This window comes from Amia ocellicauda, chromosome 14 (genome assembly GCF_036373705.1).
Source record: "Amia ocellicauda isolate fAmiCal2 chromosome 14, fAmiCal2.hap1, whole genome shotgun sequence".
NCBI classification, from domain to species: Eukaryota; Metazoa; Chordata; class Actinopteri; order Amiiformes; family Amiidae; genus Amia; species Amia ocellicauda.
Genome location: NC_089863.1, coordinates 16,879,531 through 16,902,716, shown reverse-complemented (window position 1 = coordinate 16,902,716; position 23,186 = coordinate 16,879,531). Strand labels below are relative to the sequence as shown.

Sequence of the window (23,186 nt, the reverse complement as noted above, 5' to 3'; positions counted from 1 at the left end):
TATGTATGTATGTATTTTTTTGGAAGACACTTCGATCTAAGGGGACTTAAATACCAAATAATACCATATCAATAATATTACATTGCACAGTAGGCACGCCATGTGGGGAAAACCTGTCAGGGTCTATAGCAGTTCAAGACTATTTATAACTCTTACAATTAGTAGCTCACAAAGCTAGGATGTAGGAATGTATTAACTGTATAATTTCTCATGCACGTCTGTAATTGTGAACCTGTAATTTGTACTATGTTTGATCTGTATTTTTAGACTGTATTGCACTTATGCACTTATTTTCTTATGTTTTGTAAGTCATCCTGGATAAGGGGATCTGAAATAATCTTTATCCAAATATCTTTCTATCGGATCTATCCTGCTCTGTGTGAAGCCTCGCTCTGCAATAAATCATAGAAATAAATAATAACCCATCTGTCTCTATGGCAACAGTTTAGGGGCCAGTTGCATAAAACGACTTAATTCCCCCCCCTGCGTTTCCTGTGTGGGAGTTGGATTTGGGATTTGCTCTTTATGGTATCACATTTCAATATAACAGATTCAAATGAATTTTGTAAGATATATCTAGTCAGTGTTCTCCCTCTAAAACCCCAACATTTGTGAATTTAGGTTGTGTGTAATCTTATTGTAACAATAAAGTGATGTAGGCCTAAACATATCATATTTGTATAGATTTCAATAGATTTGCATTCAGTCGAGACTCCAGACAGTGAAATGCAAACAAGGCCAATCTATCCCCTGCTCTTGGACTAAGGTGTGAACTAGACTAATAGATAAGCACAATGGAGTAAGAGGGCCTATAGAAATTGGTGACTAGGTCATGACTAGGTCATGGCATTTCAATGTTGTATATATAATGTTGTATATGACAATGAGCTGGTACCTCATTATTAAAGTATCAGCCAACATGGATGTACCTAGGAGAGGAAATGGTAATAAGATCAAATCCAACAGTATCTGCTAGATAGCACTTCATCTTATTATGCTCCTCGCGTTCTTGATTGTTTTCCTCTTTGCTCCCTTTCCCGTAGCCCTCGTCTGTAACCCTACATCTTGACAGCACTTAGCTTTCACCGTCCAGGATGTAGGAAGTCTTTTACTGTACTTGTGTAAATTGTAAATGGAATTTGTAAAATGTATTTTGAATTGCTATATTTTAGCTAAGTTGAATTTGTAATGATTGATGCCTTGTACTTCTCTGTATTTTTGCACTTATGTTGTAAGTCACCCTGGATAAGGGCGTCTGCCAAGAAATAAAAATAATAAATAATAATAATAATATAAAAAGTACTTGACTTAATGCACAATTTGAGTCACATATTCCTCATGAAGACCTTCCTATCCTCTCTGACACTGCGCTACAGTGAGGCTGTTCTCCATGATTTTACTCCATGTAAATGCTGGGATTTCCTTTACTCTCTAATGCAATTGTTACTACATGCAATATTTGTATCCCAGAATCACCAAATATTGGGTAAAGTTAAGTTGACCTGTGATTATTTAAAAACATAACTAACTAGCTCTAACAAAAAGATGATCAACTGTTCCCTACACCCTACAGCAGTACAGTAAGGTAGGCTGTGACTCTGCAGCTGTACACATTTTGATGCGGCACCAGTCTAATAAAACCATCTACTTAATGAATAATTACATAAGAGAAAATCCTGGCAAACTGTTAAAACAAAAATAAAATGTACTGAGTCACTGTTCTTGAAGGTCACAGACATTTCTCAAAACCAAAAGCAGAAAGAAGTACAGTTGGAACACTATTGGTATTGTATTTCTCCTGGTTGGCACCAGAAAACAGATATTATGATGATGATGGTGATGATGATTTTCTACAACTATTAACACATATAACAGATCATAGAAACCTTGTCTCTAGGGTGGGCCAGTAATTCAATACAGCCTGATCAGATAGCATTAATATTATAAGCAGAATTAAATTAACAGTATGTAATACACACACAGACACATAAATACATACATGCATACATAACATACAGTTTCCCTGTCTATCTCACTTTACTGAATATAGGCATCGGCTCATAGGCTACAGATGAATCGCACTACAGTGCCATTAAGCGCACAAATAAATGAAGAAAAAAATGGGAGAGAGAAAGAAGGAAAGAAAAACCCGAAGAAACGAGAAAAGCTTGTGTGCAGCACAGACAGGAGGCGGGCAGGGAGGCAGACGAGTGTCAGAATTATTGTTGGAGTCATTCAAACCGGGAAGTGAGAGAGAGAGAGAGCTCATCGCCGCGGCTCTCTTTGATTACGCACTTGCATGTAGTTGTTGTTTTTTAAATGCATTTATTTTGCTCGCTAAATGGGGTAGTTCGCTGCACTGTCACGGTAGCCCGTCTCTTCTGGACGTCGCGTCACTTGGAGGTCGTCGCCGGACTGTCGGCCGCAGGAGGGCGACCGATCCCCCGCCGATGCGCCGTGCGGGCGCCGTCAGACTGCCGCGCAGACACCGGTACAGGTACAGGTACAGGTACAGGCTGCCGTTCAACCGCTCATGATTAGGATTAGGAGACGTCGACGTTCAAAGTCAATTTTTGAGTGCCGTGGTACCAGGAAGTGGTTCAAGGTGGCCCCTCGTCCAGGAAGTCAGGTGTGCTGAGGCTGGTAACTCGACCCCACCGTGTAAATATAGCCACCTTGCGCAGGAATGAGCGGTGTGCATGCGGGGATGTATTGAAACTCGTGTGAAAAGCTTCTCTCTCTCTCTCTCTCACACACACACACACGTTACAACGGCATTTTAACTAACTGACACTAGAGACGGTGCAATACATAGAAAGAGAGAAAGAGAGACCGAGGGGTTTGTTGTAAAGTGATAGTTACCTGTGTATCCGGTGCAGCTAAACTGAGCTCAGGTAAGTCAGGTGGTTCTAAGCGGGACGTCTATGGCGGTAACAAAAAGTAAAGGAATGGCTATACAGTGAATACAGTGTCCGGGTCCTGAAATGGCTATGTGTAGAGAATATCTTTACAGTACAGCGTCTTCTGTTTTCCACAGCCTGTGCACAGTGTCTGCATTGTCCCCGTGTAGTTTATGTTGTATCTGAATGCAGCTGGTGGGTTTCAGGAGCACAATTATAGACGTGCAGATTGCAAGGCATGCATAAATATCATTCATATTCAGGGCAGGAGAATCTTTCATTTTGATACTATTGATATACAGCATATCAAATCAGACACGGCTGCTGTCCACCCCCTCTAACCGAGAAACTGAAAGTGAGTGTCTCGGTCTTTCGCTCTCTAATCCAGCTGTGTGTGTATTCCCCCCCCTCAGCTGTCAGCTCTCGTCATGAAGCTGCATGAGAAGATCCTGGTCCACTACTTGTCCAGCAACTCCCCAGTGGACAAAGAGGGCCACCTCTACAAGAAGGTACAGGGCAGGCACACTGTACTGTAGACGTGAGACGCTGTCACGCTCGCCATCCACACTGTACAGACGCTCTCGTCTGTGTCACACCCTGCCACACACTGTCACACGCTTTACTCGCTGTACACTACTGCATGCGGTCACAATAACACATACATCTCTCTCTCTGCACTGTTAATATACTCTATAAATCTCCAGTCACCCGTCTCCTCTCTCTCTCAGGGGGAGCGCAACACGTCGTACCAGCGGCGGTGGTTCGTGCTGAAGGGGAACATGCTGTTCTACCTGGACCGGCGTGGGGGCGAGCCGCTGGGCGTGATCGTGCTGGAGGGCTGCTCGGTGCAGCTGTGCGAGTCCGAGGAGCAGTTTGCCTTCGCGCTGGTGTTCCCCGGGCCCGGCCTGCGCACCTACAAGCTGGCGGCCGAGGACCAGGCCAACCAGGAGAGCTGGATCAAGGCCCTGCTGGCAGCCAGCCACAGCTTCCTCAGCGTGCTGGTGAATGACCTGGAGAAGCAGTACGAGGGTCAGTCACTGGGCCGCCCACTGGCATGCTGACCGACTGGCTGACTCACTAATTAACTGACTCATGCGTTGACTCACTGATAGTGTGGCTGATACACTGCCTGACATACTGACATGCTGTCCAACTGAATGATGCTCCCACTGACTGACTGTGTGTCTGATACACTGACTGAGTGTTTATCTGACTGTCTGGCTGTGTGTCTCACAATTGTATTTATTGTTCACTAAGTTTGGACTGTCACTGCCTGTGTTTGGCAGTAGCAGGATGTCTGATTCCTTCTCTGTCTCTCTCTCTCTCTCTCTCTCTCTCTCAGTGTAGTGTCACTGTGTGGGAGAACTGTGTGTATTTATATACACTGTGTGTCATTCTCCCCACAGATGCCAAGAGAGCAGCTTACTCTGAAGGCAAGTACAAGCGCTCCACTGTGATTGGCTCAGACGCAGAGATGCTCACCGAATCGCTCGCGGATCTGGACATTGTCCCCTTCTCCGCTCCGGCAGTCAGGGAGGGGAGGAGCTACAGCACTAATCACCTACATGCATTGCCCCCTTCCACCAAGCCAGCAAAGAAGTCTCCCAAGTTGTGGCCCAAGAGAAACGCCCATGTCACGCCCCTCAACGAGCCGCTCCCACCCTCAGGAGGCGGGGCCCGGGCTTCACAGGACTGGTTTGCGGTGGGGGCGGAGACGCTGGCAGACTTCAGTGAATTGCACGAACTGTATGGGCGGGAGGTGCGGGAGCTCCAAGCCAATTGGCAACGGAAATGGGCAGGGCAGGGTGGCGATAGGGAGGGGGAGAAACAGGAAGTGGTGTCAGACTTGATTGACTTGGGGTGAAGAAATCGGTGCGGTTCCTTCCTGTCCCATCCTTTTCCTTGTCTCTGTCTCTTTCTGCAGTGCTAATGTCCTGCAGTGTCCTGTCAGTCAGTCCGTATGTGTCAGTAGTCTATGTAGGACTCCCCTCTTTTCGATCGATCTCTCTCAAGTTCAGCACAACCCCACCCCTCTCTCTGTATCCCTGTACATGTCTGTCGCTGTGTTTTTTAATAAGCTTGCCTGACAGTCACCTCTTTCCTTGATTAACTCAATCCGATTTAAAGCCAGGGGTGTCAGACTCCAGTCCTGGATGGCTGGGGTATCCCCTGGTTTTTGGTCCAGCCCAGCCATCAGCTCCTTAATTGGTCTAATTAAATTATGAACTGGATGAATTGAACACTCTCCTGAATCTGAAATGCTTGGTGGGGTAATTGACATCGGGTTATCAGCTGTTAAATTGAAATGTGAGTGTTGAGTTCTACCTGAGTGGGGGGGGGGAAGCCGGACTGTACAAGGGCGGCTGTTTAGAATCTCGGTACACCGATTGCCCCAGTGTGTCCAGACGTGCCCCCAGTACTGATTAATACAGCACCTGCATCAGGGAAGAGCACATATGTGTGACACGTGTGTTACTCTGTGAGTGCCACAGCACCACACATTGACGTGTAACCTGCTGCGTGTACGAGCCTCCTGTCCACGTGACTTCTGTTAATGACACTGGATCAGTCTGTGTGCTGGGTCTCTGGGTTATATACAATATAGCAACACCTGAGAGAGTGGACCTGTCTTTTTTAAAATATTAATATTTTTATTAGTATTATGACCCATGTTTAAGGATCTGCTGAATGTTTTTTTTATATGTATTTATTTTGCACGTTTACCTATGTATTATAGACATTTGGCCTTTTAACTTGCTGTGGGTGGTTGTACCCTAGTGTTACTGTGGTTCCCTATGGGGTTCAGCCTGCCTTCACTGTGCTTTACCAGTAATATACCATGGGAAATATTAATATGGCTTGTTTACTGTGGTACACTTTGATTCACTCGTTGTCCAGTGTAGTAAGACAGGCATGTTGAACCCCATAGGGTACGATCATGGTAAAACGAAATGCAGTCCCATGATAAATTTATCAAGGGAGACTTTCCTAAGAGGTGCCAGGCCACCCACTTCTGCACAGCATGGTGAGTTTTGTATTATAAAAATACTTTACAACACTTGTAACTGGGATGGCACGGCAGTAACCTATTCTTCAGGGTCTAGAGCTGGTCTAGAGCTAGAACCCTGATCCGGGAAGGTTAATAACTACCCCACCCACACAAACACACACAAACACTTCCTCAGTTAAATAATAATTTTTCCAAAGAAAAGGGAAGATTTAATACTGATTGGTTGGGCAATATGGTGGTTTAGTGGCGGAGTTGATCGCTGGGAGATCACTGGGCATAACCCGGCATTGTTTACAGCTCACCTCATTTAATCCCCAGTGTCTAAAGATCGTTGCTCCATATCCCTGTGCACAGCCAGTCAGTCAGTTAGTTAGTTAGTTAGTGTATCAGTCAGTCAGGCTGTCAGTATATCAATTGATGTATTAGTGTTTCAGTCAGTCAGTCCATATATCAGTGTATCAGTAAGCCAGTTAGGCAGGCTACCTGGGAGATTCGTGGGAATCCTCTTCAGCCCCTCCAGGCACTGACCTGGACGGGCTGCACTGACCCATCACTGACATATGTGCCCCAAAACTAAGTGGAATTGTATATTTTGGGGGAAGGGGGACAGCGCAGGAAGAGGACTGCAGATCCCCCTTCCACTAGGTGTGTGTGAGTGTGTGTGTGTGTGTGTGTCTACACTACTGCCCAGCAATGAACATTGCTTATGGCAACTGTCTGTGTATGCACAATGTTTTTATTCTGTATAGCAAATGCATGTATTTTACAGTGAAGGAGAAAAATCGACCATGTCTGTACACTAGCCTGTGTCCTGCGGTCTTCACACTGTAGAACACTGGCGGAGAGGACAGGGGAGAGCCAGCCATTTGTACAGGCTGAGCCATACACATCTGTACAGGGAGTTTTAATATACATATATGGGGGGTGTTGTTAAAAAAAAAAGGAATTTAAGCATTTCAAAATAAAACACTTCTTCAAACAAAGGAATTAATGTTTCCAAGCATTTGTATTGAAAGAAATTAACTTAATAAGTATTAATAGTATTATTATTATAAATATTATTGTTATAGTGCATGGTCAAATACTGTCTTGTTTGTGCACACTGGGACCTCTAGTGTTAGACTCTTTGATGGGGAGAGGAAGGGTCATGCTTAGCTGCTAGGTGTGATTCTAGAGAACAGCCTTTGAACACAATACCTCACATGTGTTGCCAGAATGTAGATAGTGGTGATTTATGTTGACCTATCAGATGAAGTGCATTGGGACTCTCCAGGACCAGGGCTGGAGACCCCTGACACACAGTGCATCTCTCTCTTGCAGGCGTCACTCAGTTAGCTCAGGGCTCGGGCAAACAGGAAACAGCCAGGTTTAGAAAGCCAAACTGACTATCGAGTGTAAAATCAAACAGAAAACTGCACTCAGACAGCTTGACATATATGTATGTCAACTTCACTAAGGGGGAACTTTATCAGTCAACTTCTATTTCTGAAGCTTGAGGCCCACAGCCCTAACCACAACGCAGCTTCCTGTTTCACTTCCTGTTTTCACATCGGTTCTAAAGAGGACCATATACACCGATCAGCCATAACATTATGAACACCTGCCTAATATTGGGTAGGTCCCCCTTTTGCCACCAAAACAGCCCTGACCTGTCGAGGCATGGACTCCACTAGACCTCTGAAGGTGTGCTGTGGTATGGGCACCAAGACATTAGCAGCAGATCCTTTAAGTCCTGGAAATTTGCGAGGTGGGGCCTCCATGTATCAGACTTGTTTGTCCAGCACATCCCACAGATGCTCGATTGGATTGAGATCTGGGGAATTTGGAGGCCAAGTCAACACCTTGAACTCGTGTTCCTCAAACCATTCCTGAACCATTTTTGCTCTGTGGCAGTGCGCATTAAGCTGAAAGAAGCTAATGCCATCAAGGAATACCATTTCCATGAAATTGTCTGCAACAAAGCTTAGGTAGGTGGTACGTGTCAAAGTAACATCCACATGAATGGCAGGATCGAAGGTTTCCCAGTAGAACATTACCCAAAGCATCACACTGCGTCCGCTGGCTTTCCTTCTTCCCATAGTGCATCCTGGTACCATGTGTTCTCCAGGTAAGTGACGCACACGCACCCAGCCATCCACGTGATGTAAAAGAAAACGTGATTCAGCAGACCAGGCCACCTTCTTCCATGTGCCCATTGTAGGTGTTTTCGGCAGTGGACAGGGGTCAGCATGGGCACCCTGACTGGTCTGCGGCTACGCAGCCCCATACGCAACATACTGCGATGCACTGTGTGTTCTGACACCTTTCTATCAGAACCAGCATTCACTTTTTCAGCAATTGAGCTACAGTATCTCGTCTGTTGGATAGGACCACACAGGCCAGCCTTCGCTCCCCACGTGCATCAATGAGCCTTGACCGCCCGTGACCCTGTTGCCAATTCACCGCTTTTCCTTCCTTGGACCACTTTTGATAGGTACTGACCACTGCAGACCGGGAACACCCCACAAGAGCTGCAGTTTTGGAGATGCTCTGAACCAGTCGTCTAGCCATCACAATTTGGCCCTTGTCAAAGTCGCTCAGATCCTTACGCTGCCCATTTTTCCTGCTTCTAACACATCAACTTTGAGGACAAAATGTTCACTTGCTGCCTAATATATCCCACCCACTGACAGGTGCCATGATAACGAGATTATCAGTGTCATTCACTTCACCTGTCAGTGGTCATAATGTTATGGCTGATCGATGTACACTCACCTAAAGGATTATTAGGAACACCATACTAATACTGTGTTTGACCCCCTTTCGCCTTCAGAACTGCCTTAATTCTACATGGCATTGATTCAACAAGGTGCTGAAAGCATTCTTTAGAAATGTTGGCCCATATTGATAGGACAGCATCTTGCAGTTGATGGAGATTTGTGGGATGCACATCCAGGGCACGAAGCTCCCGTTCCACCACATCCCAAAGATGCTCTATTGGGTTGAGATCTGGTGACTGTGGGGGCCATTTTAGTACAGTGAACTCATTGTCATGTTCAAGAAACCAATTTGAAATGATTCGACCTTTGTGACATGGTGCATTATCCTGCTGGAAGTAGCCATCAGAGGATGGGTACATGGTGGTCATAAAGGGATGGACATGGTCAGAAACAATGCTCAGGTAGGCCGTGGCATTTAAACGATGCCCAATTGGCACTAAGGGGCCTAAAGTGTGCCAAGAAAACATCCCCCACACCATTACACCAACACCACCAGCCTGCACAGTGGTAACAAGGCATGATGGATCCATGTTCTCATTCTGTTTACGCCAAATTCTGACTCTACCATCTGAATGTCTCTACAGAAATCGAGACTCATCAGACCAGGCAACATTTTTCCAGTCTTCAACTGTCCAATTTTGGTGAGCTTGTGCAAATTGTAGCCTCTTTTTCCTATTTGTAGTGGAGATGAGTGGTACCCGGTGGGGTCTTCTGCTGTTGTAGCCCATCCGCCTCAAGGTTGAACGTGTTGTGGCTTCACAAACGCTTTGCTGCATACCTCGGTTGTAACGAGTGGTTATTTCAGTCAAAGTTGCTCTTCTATCAGCTTGAATCAGTCGGCCCATTCTCCTCTGACCTCTAGCATCAACAAGGCATTTTCGCCCACAGGACTGCCGCATACTGGATGTTTTTCCCTTTTCACACCATTCTTTGTAAACCCTAGAAATGGTTGTGCGTGAAAATCCCAGTAACTGAGCAGATTGTGAAATACTCAGACCGGCCCGTCTGGCACCAACAACCATGCCACGCTCAAAATTGCTTAAATCACCTTTCTTTCCCATTCAGACATTCAGTTTGGAGTTCAGGAAATTGTCTTGACCAGGACCACACCCCTAAATGCATTGAAGCAACTGCCATGTGATTGGTTGGTTAGATAATTGCATTAATGAGAAATTGAACAGGTGTTCCTAATAATCCTTTAGGTGAGTGTATATATACCATAAAGTATGGGGGCTCAGTCAGTGTCTGTACTCCAGGTGTATATATACAGTACAGGGCTCAGTCAGTGTCTGTACTCCAGGTGTATATATACAGTACAGGGCTCAGTCAGTGTCTGTACTCCAGGTGTATATATACAGTACAGTACAGGGCTCAGTCAGTGTCTGTACTCCAGGTGTATATATACAGTACAGGGCTCAGTCAGTGTCTGTACTCCAGGTGTATATATACAGTACAGGGCTCAGTCAGTGTCTGTACTCCAGGTGTATATATACAGTACAGGGCTCAGTCAGTGTCTGTACTCCAGGTGTATATATACATTACAGGGCTCAGTCAGTGTCTGTACTCCAGGTGTATATATACAGTACAGTACAGGGCTCAGTCAGTGTCTGTACTCCAGGTGTATATATACAGTACAGGGCTCAGTCAGTGTCTGTACTCCAGGTGTATATATACATTACAGGGCTCAGTCAGTGTCTGTACTCCAGGTGTATATATACAGTACAGTACAGGGCTCAGTCAGTGTCTGTACTCCAGGTGTATATATACAGTACAGGCCTCAGTCAGTGTCTGTACTCCAGGTGTATATATACAGTACAGTACAGGCTCAGTCAGTGTCTGTACTCCAGGTGTATATATACAGTACAGAGCTCAGTCAGTGTCTGTACTCCAGGTGTATATATACAGTACAGGGCTCAGTCAGTGTCTGTACTCCAGGTGTATATATACAGTACAGGGCTCAGTCAGTGTCTGTACTCCAGGTGTATATATACAGTACAGTACAGGGCTCAGTCAGTGTCTGTACTCCAGGTGTATATATACAGTACAGGGCTCAGTCAGTGTCTGTACTCCAGGTGTATATATACAGTACAGTACAGGGCTCAGTCAGTGTCTGTACTCCAGGTGTATATATACAGTACAGGCCTCAGTCAGTGTCTGTACTCCAGGTGTATATATACAGTACAGTACAGGGCTCAGTCAGTGTCTGTACTCCAGGTGTATATATACAGTACAGGCCTCAGTCAGTGTCTGTACTCCAGGTGTATATATACAGTACAGTACAGGGCTCAGTCAGTGTCTGTACTCCAGGTGTATATATACAGTACAGTACAGGCTCAGTCAGTGTCTGTACTCCAGGTGTATATATACAGTACAGTACAGGGCTCAGTCAGTGTCTGTACTCCAGGTGTATATATACAGTACAGAGCTCAGTCAGTGTCTGTACTCCAGGTGTATATATACAGTACAGGGCTCAGTCAGTGTCTGTACTCCAGGTGTATATATACAGTACAGTACAGGGCTCAGTCAGTGTCTGTACTCCAGGTGTATATATACAGTACAGGGCTCAGTCAGTGTCTGTACTCCAGGTGTATATATACAGTACAGTACAGGGCTCAGTCAGTGTCTGTACTCCAGGTGTATATATACAGTACAGGGCTCAGTCAGTGTCTGTACTCCAGGTGTATATATGCAGTACAGGGCTCAGTCAGTGTCTGTACTCCAGGTGTATATATACAGTACAGGGCTCAGTCAGTGTCTGTACTCCAGGTGTATATATACAGTACAGTACAGGGCTCAGTCAGTGTCTGTACTCCAGGTGTATATATACAGTACAGGGCTCAGTCAGTGTCTGTACTCCAGGTGTATATATACAGTAAAGGGCCTCAGATTATTGTGTATATATAATGCTTCCTATATGTACGAAAGATAATGCCAACAGAAATATTCACTCACAAAGAGCACATAATGAAGAGACAGACACTCCAGATGACAGATAGTTCCACCAGTTACCAATACAGACATCAACTACAGTCAGTCAGGCATTGGGCTCCAAAATCCCAGACACACAACCTAGGGTCCCCAAGACCCAATCATATTCTCTGACCTACTTCCCGATTGCACAGTACCGGCTCATGGCTTGGGGTCCAAAGAAAAATAGGCTAAAGATAAAGGCATGTAGTTTCTGTAGTGACCACAAGATGGTCATATTCATTGGGCTTTTCCGCTGTGTGCTGTCAGTGTAATGTCTCTTTGCTCTGTCCTTTAGAGGGGGACATTAAGTTGAGTGTGCAAGCATCAGCTATTGCCTACCACTAATGCTAGAATGAATACTACTACTGATACTAGTATCATCATTATTATAATTTAATTATAAAGTAGGGCTGCATTTTATCATTATTATTCATATTATTAGTTTGTTTCACGTGTGTGTGAAATGCTCCTTAAATTCCACTAACATTTATTTGCTGTGGTCCAGGGAGCGGGGGGGGGGGGGGGGGGGGGCGGGGGTGGAATTAGTGTGACACATGCCTCTGACACCTGACTCTGTGTAGCACTGAAAGTTTTCCCCACCTCAACTGCCCTCAGAGAAAGAGAGACGGGCAGAAGGAATGAGAGAGAGGTCTTAGGGTGGGGGTTAAAATAGACCTACTGTCTGACTCACTAATTAATACTGCATTAAGATAAGGAAGACAGAAAGAGAGAGTTTGAGTTTTGCAAAGAGAGAGAGCGTTGGAGACACGAGTTAGAGAGAGAGAGAGCGAGAGAGAGAGAGAGAGAGAGAGAGAGAGAGAGAGAGGTTAATACAGTCACGGCGACTGACTGAATAGACACCACAGTATTTTAACATTGCATTGAGAGAGAGGAACACAGAGAAGCAGAGAGAGTGTCGTACAGACCCACAGACTGATTACACACTACAGTTTAATAACACGGCTCTATGAGAGACAGAGAGAGAGGGCTGGTGGTGGTGGGGGGAGGATACGAGAAAGAAAGGCTAAGAAAGTATGCGTGTGTGCAGGGGAAAGTATGAGTGTGTGAAAGAGGAAGAATGAAGGAGAGGGAAAGTGATTCTATTTCCATCTCTCTCAGCTGTCTCTCCCATATATCCTTTGACAAGCTCCCCCCCATCCTCCCCTCTTCTCTCTCTCCTTATCTCCTTCTCACTGTCCTCTCTCTCTCCATCTCTCCCCCTCCGTTCCCCTCCTCTCTCCTGGTTTTTGCTTGGACCCTTCTGTTTCTCTCCCCCCATTCTCTTCCTCTCCCCTTCCCCCCCCTCCTTCCATCTTCCTATTGCCAGTCTGCTGCACTTCAGTTTCACTGTCAGTGTGTTGAGTGTGGAAGATCCCTGTGTGAATGGAATAAAATGTTAGAATTACCATTAATTCACAGACATGGCAGATAACAGACTCCAATATATACAGACGTGTAGAATGTCTGACCCTTTACTGTGGCCAAGAGCCCGAGACACTGAGACACTGTCTGACTGCACTGTCACACACACACACACACACACACACACATGCTACTCAGAGAAAGAGAGAGTGTGTGTGTGTGAGAGAGAGAAAGCGAGAGAGTGTGAGAGAGAGAATGCAAATATGAATACAGACATGCTGACTGACTGCACACTCCTGCATATTAACTGCCCTGAAAAGACAGAGCTTTAAGTTCAGCTCATTGCCCCTTTAATATCAGAAAGCAAAAATAAACTATATAAAATCCAAACTAAACATAGCATTTTTGAAACCTAAACTAACACTCTGAAACTGTCAATCCACACTTCCCCACTACTGAGACAAAAACAGATGTGGAAAGACAGAGAGGAAAAGAGACAGAAAGGGAGAAAATAGAGAGAGACAGAAAGAGGATGATAGAGAGAAACAGAGAAATAGACATTGATGGAGAGATTGATACAGAGATAGAGATGGAAAGATAGGGAGAGAAAGGGGAAGAGACAGCTGGTGTCAGTTTTCATAAGTGCTTACTATACACTCTGCAATAGGGAGAGCCAGGGAGAGCTCATATATGGAGTGGAGGCTGGATTGGGCGGGGGCTGTATGTGTTTGTGTGTATTGAGCTATCCTGGGTGCGCAGTCCTGCACGGGGCGGCTATTTTAATTAGAGCTTCGTTAGGCTGGGTAAGGACAGGCGGGGCAGGCCCAGATCGGAAGCTGTCCCTGTATTTGTTTAAAGTGGGCAAGACATAATTTCCTTCATTTTATTGATCCCTCCCTCTACTGTATCCCAACGGCCCTGTTCTGCAGATTACAGGGAATCCACAGTAGGCCTACATCAATATTGATAGTCTTAGTACACCAGACCAGGGATTTGCAATTAAAGGATCTGTAGAAGGTCTGCATCATTGTTAACGACCTGAGTGCAAAAACCCAGTATATTTACATGGGGATTTCAAACTAAAGGATCCATAATAATTTTATATTAATATGAATAATCTTCATACACAATCCCAGTTTTGATGCATTGGGATTTTTAGAAAGCCACAAACAAATAACAATTGAATAAAAAGTATAAATATATCCTGAACACAAGAGCACTGATCTGGCCATGTTCTCAAATTTAAGATTGGGAGCTATTGCATGCATCTTTGGTTCTGACCGGCCACACCTGAGTGGAAACACTAATCCAATGCTCTCTTCCCCTCACATACTGATATATTTCATGTTTCCCTCATAAATCTGCATTTGACGGGATTGTAGAAAGTATTTTACTGTAGTTTAGATTGATGTCAAGTGCCTCTATACCAGGGCCTTCAATGTGAATTCCTGGCAGCCCATCAGCTGCAAACAAAAAACAATCAAACACACACAAACACATACTCACACTCACAAGTATCAGAGGTCTAGCTGATAAAATAAGTGGATCAGTTGTGTGATTGAGAACTGTGTGATGCTCCAGCTGGAAAGAAACCCAGAAGACCCTGCAGCCCCAGTCTGGCAAATTGAACAGGAATTTATCAGGCCCAGGCTGTGGATCATGTTGAATAACTAAGATGGTAGTTGTGTTTTGTTATTCAGAGCTGAGCTACAATGAAAACCGGGAGAAGACACTGTGCTGTAGATCTCCAGGACCAGGGCTAAAGACCCAAACTGTACTAATACTGCAGATCTCCAGGACCAGGGCTGCTCTACCCATTGCATGCAATGTTTGCACAAGGTAACCTGTTACTTGTAGATTAAATAAACAGTCAAATTAATAGATACATACATGAATTGATTTGGGATTTAAGGAAGACATAAACTAAATAGAGGGAATAAAAACAAGCAAAATTTGATGTAGTCTACGATAAACAATTGAGAAGAGGAATGAAAGAAAGAAACCCGGTGGAGACTCTTGAACAGGGGGTGGGGGCGTCGGTCGGGAGTCGGCCTGTGAACTATGGCTATGTCCATATTAGTACACAAACCCTCACAGCGGCCTCCGCCTTAGCTCCGTCTTCTCCATTCCAAGACTCCGTGTCTATTTCTGAAGACTGTAAGACGACCTTCCAGCTCTCCTCCCTTCCTGCCCTGCTGTCCCTCTCTTTCCCTGTCCTAGCCAAACTTGACCGTGTTGCTATAGTTAGCCCGACCCTTGTCAGTATATAAGCCCCAGGGGAGTCGGCGTTTTATGTCAGTCACCTCCAAACCGCGGCATCGCGTAGGCTTCTCTTCCCGACCCTCCGAACTCCAAACTCGGTCACGTAATGGTGAGTACTCCGCCCCTCTCCCCGTGCTACAACCTGCAACCAACCAACCACACCAACCGCCCCGGACTTCGAGACAGCGACTCAAGACGAACAAGAGGGATAAAATAATTCAGTTTATTCAATTATCCAATATTCAAGGATTTAAAACAAGAATTAAAAAAACAAAACAGATAAAAACTGGGACTTACAACGATTTTTTTTTCGTCTTCACTTTTGGACGATATTATTCACTGGGATTACGTTTTTCAAGAGTTGTAAAACAAAAACGATCTTCTGCGAACAGTTAGCTGGCAATCCGAATGTCAGCAAACTGGATTTTTTTTCTCATCTTAATCAATACCTATGCAGTTCATACACAGTAACTAATGTATGAACAACTGCAAAAAATTATATCGATATTGATTCCGTCACGATTTGATCTTACTTTTTCTTATTCGTCCAAAATGGGTGTGATGTTCAGTTTTAATAGACATTTTATATATATTTATATTATTTGAAAGTTATTTCCTCTTTGTCAATTTTAGTTTTAAAACAGTAGGTGAAAGACTGGCAAAAAAATTATAAAAAAAAATGATTTGCATCATTATGCATTATGCATTATATGTTTTTCGGATATACACTTTGCCAATATATTCAGGCTTAAGTTTAAAGATTTTATGAAATATGTATTTTTTGGCATTTATTTTTCTCCCACGTGCAGTTACAAAAATTATTGGGCAGAAACAGAACAATAATTAATTGATTTGTAGTTTATAGAAAAAATAAAAAAAATTGATAACTACTTTGCAGACAGCGTAATTATGATTGCGCTGTTTATCATGTTCAATTCAACAAGAGCTGTGAATTTCCTACAAAGCTTACAAGACGTTGAGAGAAAAGACGAGGAAGAAAAAATGAAATCGCTGCCATATGAGCTAATTTTTTTGATGTCACTCCTCCACGTTCCCAGTGTCATGTGATGTCATGAGCTTAGCCTGTTAATGTAGCGATTCAGTGCTCTTTAAATTGAAACGATGATCTAAATAGAGTCCAACCAGAGGCTTGTGCCAAACATTTTGACATCTCTCTTGCGTAGTAGGAGAGGGCAATCACTGACCTGTTGAATCTGTTGAGTATAGGCCTATAAATATTTGTACAGAAATACTAATAATGATAAACTATTCATTAGTCATTTTGTAATCAGATGTGTGGTTTATATGATTGTGAAATGAGTGTTAACCTATTCGATCAGGTGTTCATGTTCCATTTCTGTATTTAAAGACATTTTAGGCTGGAGTTAGAGATTTCTATATATAAACTGGGGATGAGATTCTGAATTCCCTGCATTACACTGGTCTAGATGATGATACAGGCAGTGTAGAATACCCAGTTAATTGACCTCATTTTATTATTACTATTATTAACAATATTATAGGTATTACAGTAACAAATTCTGAATGCATGCTAAAAAAAGAACAAGGAGAGGGAGGAAAAAAAATAAAAATAGAGGGGAAGCAGATGAGTGTGGCACATATGCGCTTTGAAGCCCATTGTGCTCTGAAGGCCACTTTGTTCCACATTTAAATACTTCCCCCTAGCACACCTCATCTCCTGATTTACAGATACAGCTCAGTCAAGCAGTCAATATTTCAGGACATTTGAGTAGATCAAGGTGTTAATGAGTCAGCCAGTGTGTCAGGGAGTCAGGGAGTGAATTAGTGTGTCAGTCAGTCAGGGAGTGTCACACAGAGTATACTAGTGTGCTCCTATGTCTAGTCAGTCAGTGTTACTGTGTCTCTGTGTTGCATGTGACTCCTCAGCGTGTGCAGAGCAGTGTGTGTTAATCCATGTCTCTCTGTCGTATCTCAGGCACCCAAGAAGGCAAAGAGGAGGCAGGCAGCAGGAGAGGGTGGTTCCTCCAATGTGTTCTCCATGTTCGAGCAGAGCCAGATCCAGGAGTACAAGGAGGTGAGGGGTCAGCGCCACACACTCTGATTGACTGTCCTGGTACCAACCATACTCTCTCTCTGACACACCCCCACACACAACACACACATACACACACACACACTACATGTGCATCTACTACTAAATAAATAAATACATTTATAGATACATATACAGAGTCTGGAGTGATCCTGTTAGCCATTTGTACATGACAGTAAGGATAGATGCCTGCTGTAGGATACCAAAACACATCAACAGAGCTGTGAAGATCAAGCATAAGATATAGAACGGGCCTACACATAGAACATAGAATCACAGAGTGGAATTCCACTGTCACAGACATCAAAGCCATACCGATACTGATCTCTCCGTCTGGCATTCTGTCTCCCTGGGCAAAATAATTGTGTGAAATAAAAGCGTGTATCAGGAAGTCTATCTCTCCAAGATCCAGTGTTATGTCTATGACTGTGAATTAGACCCAACACAACTGGGTTATTGTCAACTGAAAGGGAATTGCATTATGTGGTTCAGCAATATGAGTAGAATGCATTGTTGCACAGTGAGGTGAAAAATGCTGCTCTAGTTCCCTTCTCTGTTCCTTACTGTGAGAAGCAAATGCTCTGTGGCAACCTGTTGGAAAAGGCGTTAAATACAACCCAAACTGAGTTGAACTGCAGGATTTCAGCTGGGACAGGTCAGAATGACACAGAAATTGTGGTCTCATTTTCTTGAGTGGGACTATTCAATTCAACTCTCAGCTATACCTTCCTCCCTCCCTCCCTCCCTTTCTCTGCCCAGAATCTCAAGTGTCTCTCTGGGATTGTCTTACATAGCAAGTGGGACATTTTTAAGATGTCTTAGAAGAGAGTTCACGGACAGACTGACAGGGAGGGGGGGAAAGAGAGAGACAGACTGGAGGAAGGAGAGAGACTGAGAGATTCAGGAAGAGGGGGAGGAAATTAAGAGGGAAAAAGATCAAATGATCAGTTCAGAAAGAGTACCGAGCAGAGAATCAGACAGGGGCAGAGAGAGGGAGAGAAAGAAAGAGAAAGAATCAGAAATAGAGAGAGTGAGAGGCCCAGGGCATCAAAATCTACATCAGGTAAACTGCAAGAGAGAGAGAGAGAGAGAGAGAGAGAGAGAGAGAGGAAAAGACAATTACGCAGAAAGAGAGAGAAAGAGAATCGGAGTGTGAGGGAGAAGTGGAGAGAGATCAAGACACACAGGGGAATTCAGAGAGAGTGAGTTTGTGGGGCGGTCAGTGGGTCAAACGAGAGAGAGAGTGAAGGGTGAGGGAGAGTGGAGAGAGAGTGGGGAGGGCAGCCTGTGTGTGTGTGTGCGTAAGTGACACCGCAATCTCAAGTGTCTCTATAAAAATGTCTTACACAGCAGCTGAGCATTTTTCACAGTTTGACAGCGTGTCCAAGACATTGGTGGCGGGGGGGGCAGCCCGGCCCTTTTTAGTCCATAACTGAGGGAGCTGTGGATTGAGTTTCATGAGCAGTGGGAGTGGGGGGGGCTACTGACTTAACAGGCCGATTAAAATTCCTGACACAGCACAGGAGACTTTAAAATACTCCCAGGATACGATACACACACTCTCTTTATCTTTCTGTCTCAGTGCTAATTTATCTAATATAGGGTCAAGTCAGTCTGTGTCTGTATTAATCTGCACTCTCTCTCTCTGTGTGAATGCAGTGCCGTGTCCGGTTGGTCAGTATGTCCATGTTCATGTTAAGCCCCCCGTCTCTCTCTCCCCCAGCCTTAATGTACTGTAGCGTCCAGTCAGCCAACAAATCTCTCTCTCTCTCTCTCTCTCTCTCTCTCTCTCTCTCAGGCTTTCACCGTGATTGACCAGAACAGAGACGGCATCATCAGCAAGGATGACCTGAGGGACACCATGGCTGCCATGGGTAATTAGCACTCCTTTACTAATCGTTAATTATCAGCCATTCCCTGTGGTGTAGCAGTCTGAGCCACTGCAGGGCTGTAATAGAGTGGACTAGACTGTACCACCATGGCTTAGTAACTGTAATTGATTAATTGACAGAAAGTTTGAGTGGTTATTAAGTGTCCACTGATGCTGACAGAGTAGCCTTAGCCATTCAGTGCATACTGTACTGTACTGTAGTGGACTGGACTGACTTGTCTACCTCTGTCTGTCAGTGTAGGGTTAATGTACTAAAGCGTCCAGTCAGTGTGTTTGTATTTACTTCCCGCCCTGTCTCTGTCTCATTGCAGTGTCAATTTGCTGTAGTTTCCTGTCAGTGTGTATATTAACTCCTCCCTCCCTCTCTTTCTCTCTCTCTGTCTCTCTCTGTCTCTCTCTGTGTCTGCAGGCAGTATGAACGTGAAGAATGAGGAGCTGGAGGCTATGGTAAAGGAAGCCAGTGGCCCCATCAACTTCACCGTCTTCCTCACCATGTTCGGAGAGAAGCTGAAGGGTGAGTCACCTCTCTCCCACATCTCTCCCTCTCTCTTTCCCACTCCTTCTCTCTGTCTCTCCATGTCAGTGCAGCGTCACTGTAGTGCACAGTAATGTCTAAACTCCCTCTACATCTCTCTCTTTCTCTAGGCGCTGACCCAGAGGACGTCATCCTTGGTGCCTTCAAGGTGCTCGACCCAGAGGGTACAGGCACCATCAAGAAGGCCTTGTGAGTAGCTCATCCCACCGAGGGCCCTTAGATTCAAAACAGAACACCTACATTCAACCTTATAGCCTGTAATAATAATTAGAATCCCTACACATGATCCCAAATGCCTATATACAAAGCCCCATACAATCAGTCACCATAGATATAACATACAGCCCCTTTAGACAAAGCAGGGTCCACAGGGTACAGATATCCACTACACACAGATCCACTGCACACAGCGCCACCCTCCTCTAAGTCACTAGATCCGGTCTGTCTCTGACAACCCCTCTCTCTCTCTTCTTCCCTCCAGCCTGGAGGAGCTTCTGAGCACCCAGTGCGACAGGTTCTCTGCAGAGGAGGTGAGATGGTTAACCACCTGTCTGTCTGTTTCAAATCCCCTTCACCCCTTTCTCACTCCCTCCCTCTCAGTCAGTGCAGCTGTACTTATCCCTCTATCTCTCTTTCTCTCTCTCAGATGAAGAATCTCTGGACAGCTTTCCCCCCAGATGTGGCCGGCAACGTAGACTACAAGAACATCTGCTACGTCATCACACACGGAGAGGAGAAAGAGGAGTAGAAAACTCACTTTCTCCACCTCCGATCATCCTCCCCCTTCATCCATCCATCCCTCCCCTCCATCACCACCATCACCACTGTCATGTTCATCGCCACCATGCTCTCTCATGCTCTCTCTCCCTCTCTCCTCCCTACAACCCTGTCCCCCACCCGCCCAGCACCTCTCCCAAAAGACTGTCTCTCAATGGGATAAACAGAGAGAGAGAGAGAGGGGAGGGGCTTTGTATGCATGTGAGAGCGTGTGTGTGAGTGTGGGGAGGTGACCCCTCAATAAAACTACCTTTTAAAAAGAACAAACCAAAAAAAACTCTCTCTCTCTCTCTCTCTCTCCAATCCTCCCTTCCTTCCACTCACTCACTCTTTATCCCCCTCCTCCCTCCCTCTCTTTTATGCTAAACAATCCGCAAGCTTGGGCCGTACCCATGCACTGGCCTGGATCCACCCCCAGTTTTGTTGTAACAATGAAACTAACAAATTCCCATTCCACAACAATGTTTCCGAGTTGAGTCAGCCAGTGCTGGGCAGGGCCATCATTTCGTTAATGAACTGGGCCCCTTCGCTAACGAACCGAGACAAGCGAGCGCACGGCGCAACCTTCTGATTTGCGCTCTCTGTAACTGAATGTATAGAACTGAAAGTCTTAAACCAGCTTTCTGTGTCTGTCTCGCCATCTTTCTATCTACCGACCTATGTGTGGGCTAAGAAGAGACTGAAGAAGGCTTTTCTTTTATAATAGAAGACATTGGCCATGTTTCTCTTTTCTTCTCCCAGCAAAAGAAAGGGATAGAAAGAGGGATAGACAGAGGGAGGGAGGGAGGGAGGGAGAGGAAAGAATGGAAGGGAAAGGGAGGGGGGGGTCTGGCCTCCTTAAAGTGATGGCTGGCATTCAAGAGAGAGGGAGAGACAGAGAAAAACAGAGAGGGACGAAAGATAAAGCACTCTTCACCCCTCTTCTGTTTGTGTTTTCTCTCCTCCCCTCCCTCGTCTGTTCCTACCTCTTGTTCTCTCCCTCCACCCCCTCCTTCCCCGCCAGTCTGTCTGTCGATCCTCAGATCCCTGTCAGGAATAAAAAGCTGCGAATAAACACTCTCTTTCGTACTGCAGAGTCTCTCTTCCTATCAGTGGGGTGAAGGGGTGGCGGCGGGTGGGGGAGTGGGGGGTTCTGAGTGGGGTACAACGCAGTCACAGTGTGGCACGGTACAGAGACATTGGGCCACAGTGCAGTGCAGTACAGTATAGTGACAGAGTGGTACAGCACAGCGACGTGAGGGACAGGGAAGTACAGTAAGAACCATATGGACACAAACAGGTGACACGGCTGTTGTCAATCTACCACTGAAATTGCTCAGTTAAAGCAGTAGATCCCAACCCTGTTCCTGCCCCCCACCTCACCCCTAGTCCTGCTGTTTTTGATCCAGCTGCACAATGTGGGTGCTTGAAAAACTTGCCATCTCAAACGGCTTAAAATGAATGAGCTCTGATTAGGCCAATTCTTAGTTAAATTATAGAATGGAGATCTCGGTTGAAACACAAGCTTTCTGGACAGTAGGGCCCCGGGATGAGGGTTGGGAAGCACAGAGTTAAAGCTCTGCATTAAGCAAGACAGGGTCGCTCATGAAACAAAGCCCTTGTAAGATAATGATTTAATACGACAGACCCTAGTATGGTACTGCAAACGAGGAAATGGACACAGGGCTGAAGAATGGATAGGAAATGAACACCAAAAAACACAGGGTGACCGAGACAGGAGGATAATGCAAGGCCAAGGGGCCAGAGTTCGGCTTGCCTCTTATGGCTCAAACACACTGAAATCTCCTTCATCTTCATCAGTTGCCATAACTCCTACACCTCCTCTTACTCCTCCAACTCCCACTCCCTCCTTTATTAAGGTTATCAGTTACAATGAGCAAAATCCATGTATGTACCCAAGTTTAGATTTAGATTTAATTTAGAATACTCCTGTTACTACAAGTATGGTAAAGTGATGCTATTATGATAGAGCACTATAGTAAAAGTATAGTATAACAATACAGTAGAATAGTGCTGTTCCAATAGGGGGCTGTAGTAACAGTACTGTAGAATAGTGCTGTTCCAATAGGGGGCTGCAGTAACGGTGCAGTAGAACAGTGCTGTTCCAATAGGGGTCTGTAGTAACGGTGCAGTAGAATAGTGCTGTTCCAATAGGGGTCTGTAGTAACAGTGCAGTAGAATAGTGCTGTTCCAATAGGGAGCTGTAGTAACAGTGCAGTAGAATAGTGCTGTTCCAATAGGGGGCTGTAGTAACAGTGCAGTAGAATAGTGCTGTTCCAATAGGGGGCTGTAGTAACAGTGCAGTAGAATAGTGCTGTTCCAATAGGGGGCTGTAGTAACAGTGCAGTAGAATAGTGCTGTTCCAATAGGGAGCTGTAGTAACAGTGCAGTAGAATAGTGCTGTTCCAATAGGGGGCTGTAGTAACAGTGCAGTAGAATAGTGCTGTTCCAATAGGGGGCTGCAGTAACAGTGCAGTAGAATAGTGCTGTTCCAATAGGGGGCTGTAGTAACATGTATAATTATGTAAGGTATTTTTAAGTGATTATATCCCAGGGCAGTTTTAGTTTATTCATATTGTATTAATACTTTTTTCATCTGTTCATCAGGTTTTTGTTAAAACAAGTTAATTATCATATAAACTTAAT

General features: G+C 44.9%; 2 protein-coding genes across 6 annotated transcripts; both read left to right on the top strand.

Moving 5' to 3' along the window:
* Nucleotides 1-2,225: 2,225 nt before the first annotated feature.
* Nucleotides 2,226-6,897, top strand: pheta2 (PH domain containing endocytic trafficking adaptor 2). Of its 5 annotated transcripts, none has more exons than XM_066721992.1 (4): nt 2,226-2,491; nt 3,314-3,409; nt 3,629-3,929; nt 4,307-6,897. In XM_066721992.1, exons 2-4 carry the CDS (start codon nt 3,329-3,331, stop codon nt 4,762-4,764), a joined length of 840 nt encoding a protein of 279 aa, XP_066578089.1. In that variant the 5' UTR covers nt 2,226-2,491; nt 3,314-3,328; the 3' UTR covers nt 4,765-6,897. The 5 variants fall into 5 exon arrangements, with proteins under 5 accessions (XP_066578089.1, XP_066578085.1, XP_066578086.1 ...); XM_066721988.1 differs by having other exon boundaries at nt 2,226-2,497; XM_066721989.1 differs by having other exon boundaries at nt 2,226-2,503.
* An 8,369-nt stretch (nt 6,898-15,266) lies between these two features.
* On the top strand, nt 15,267-21,608 carry mylpfa (myosin light chain, phosphorylatable, fast skeletal muscle a). The gene is made up of 7 exons (XM_066722019.1): nt 15,267-15,372; nt 17,221-17,319; nt 19,136-19,211; nt 19,638-19,742; nt 19,874-19,952; nt 20,245-20,293; nt 20,410-21,608. The coding sequence occupies exons 1-7, from the start codon at nt 15,370-15,372 to the stop codon at nt 20,509-20,511; spliced, it is 513 nt and encodes a 170-aa protein (XP_066578116.1). The 5' UTR covers nt 15,267-15,369; the 3' UTR covers nt 20,512-21,608.
* The last annotated feature ends 1,578 nt before the right edge of the window (nt 21,609-23,186 follow it).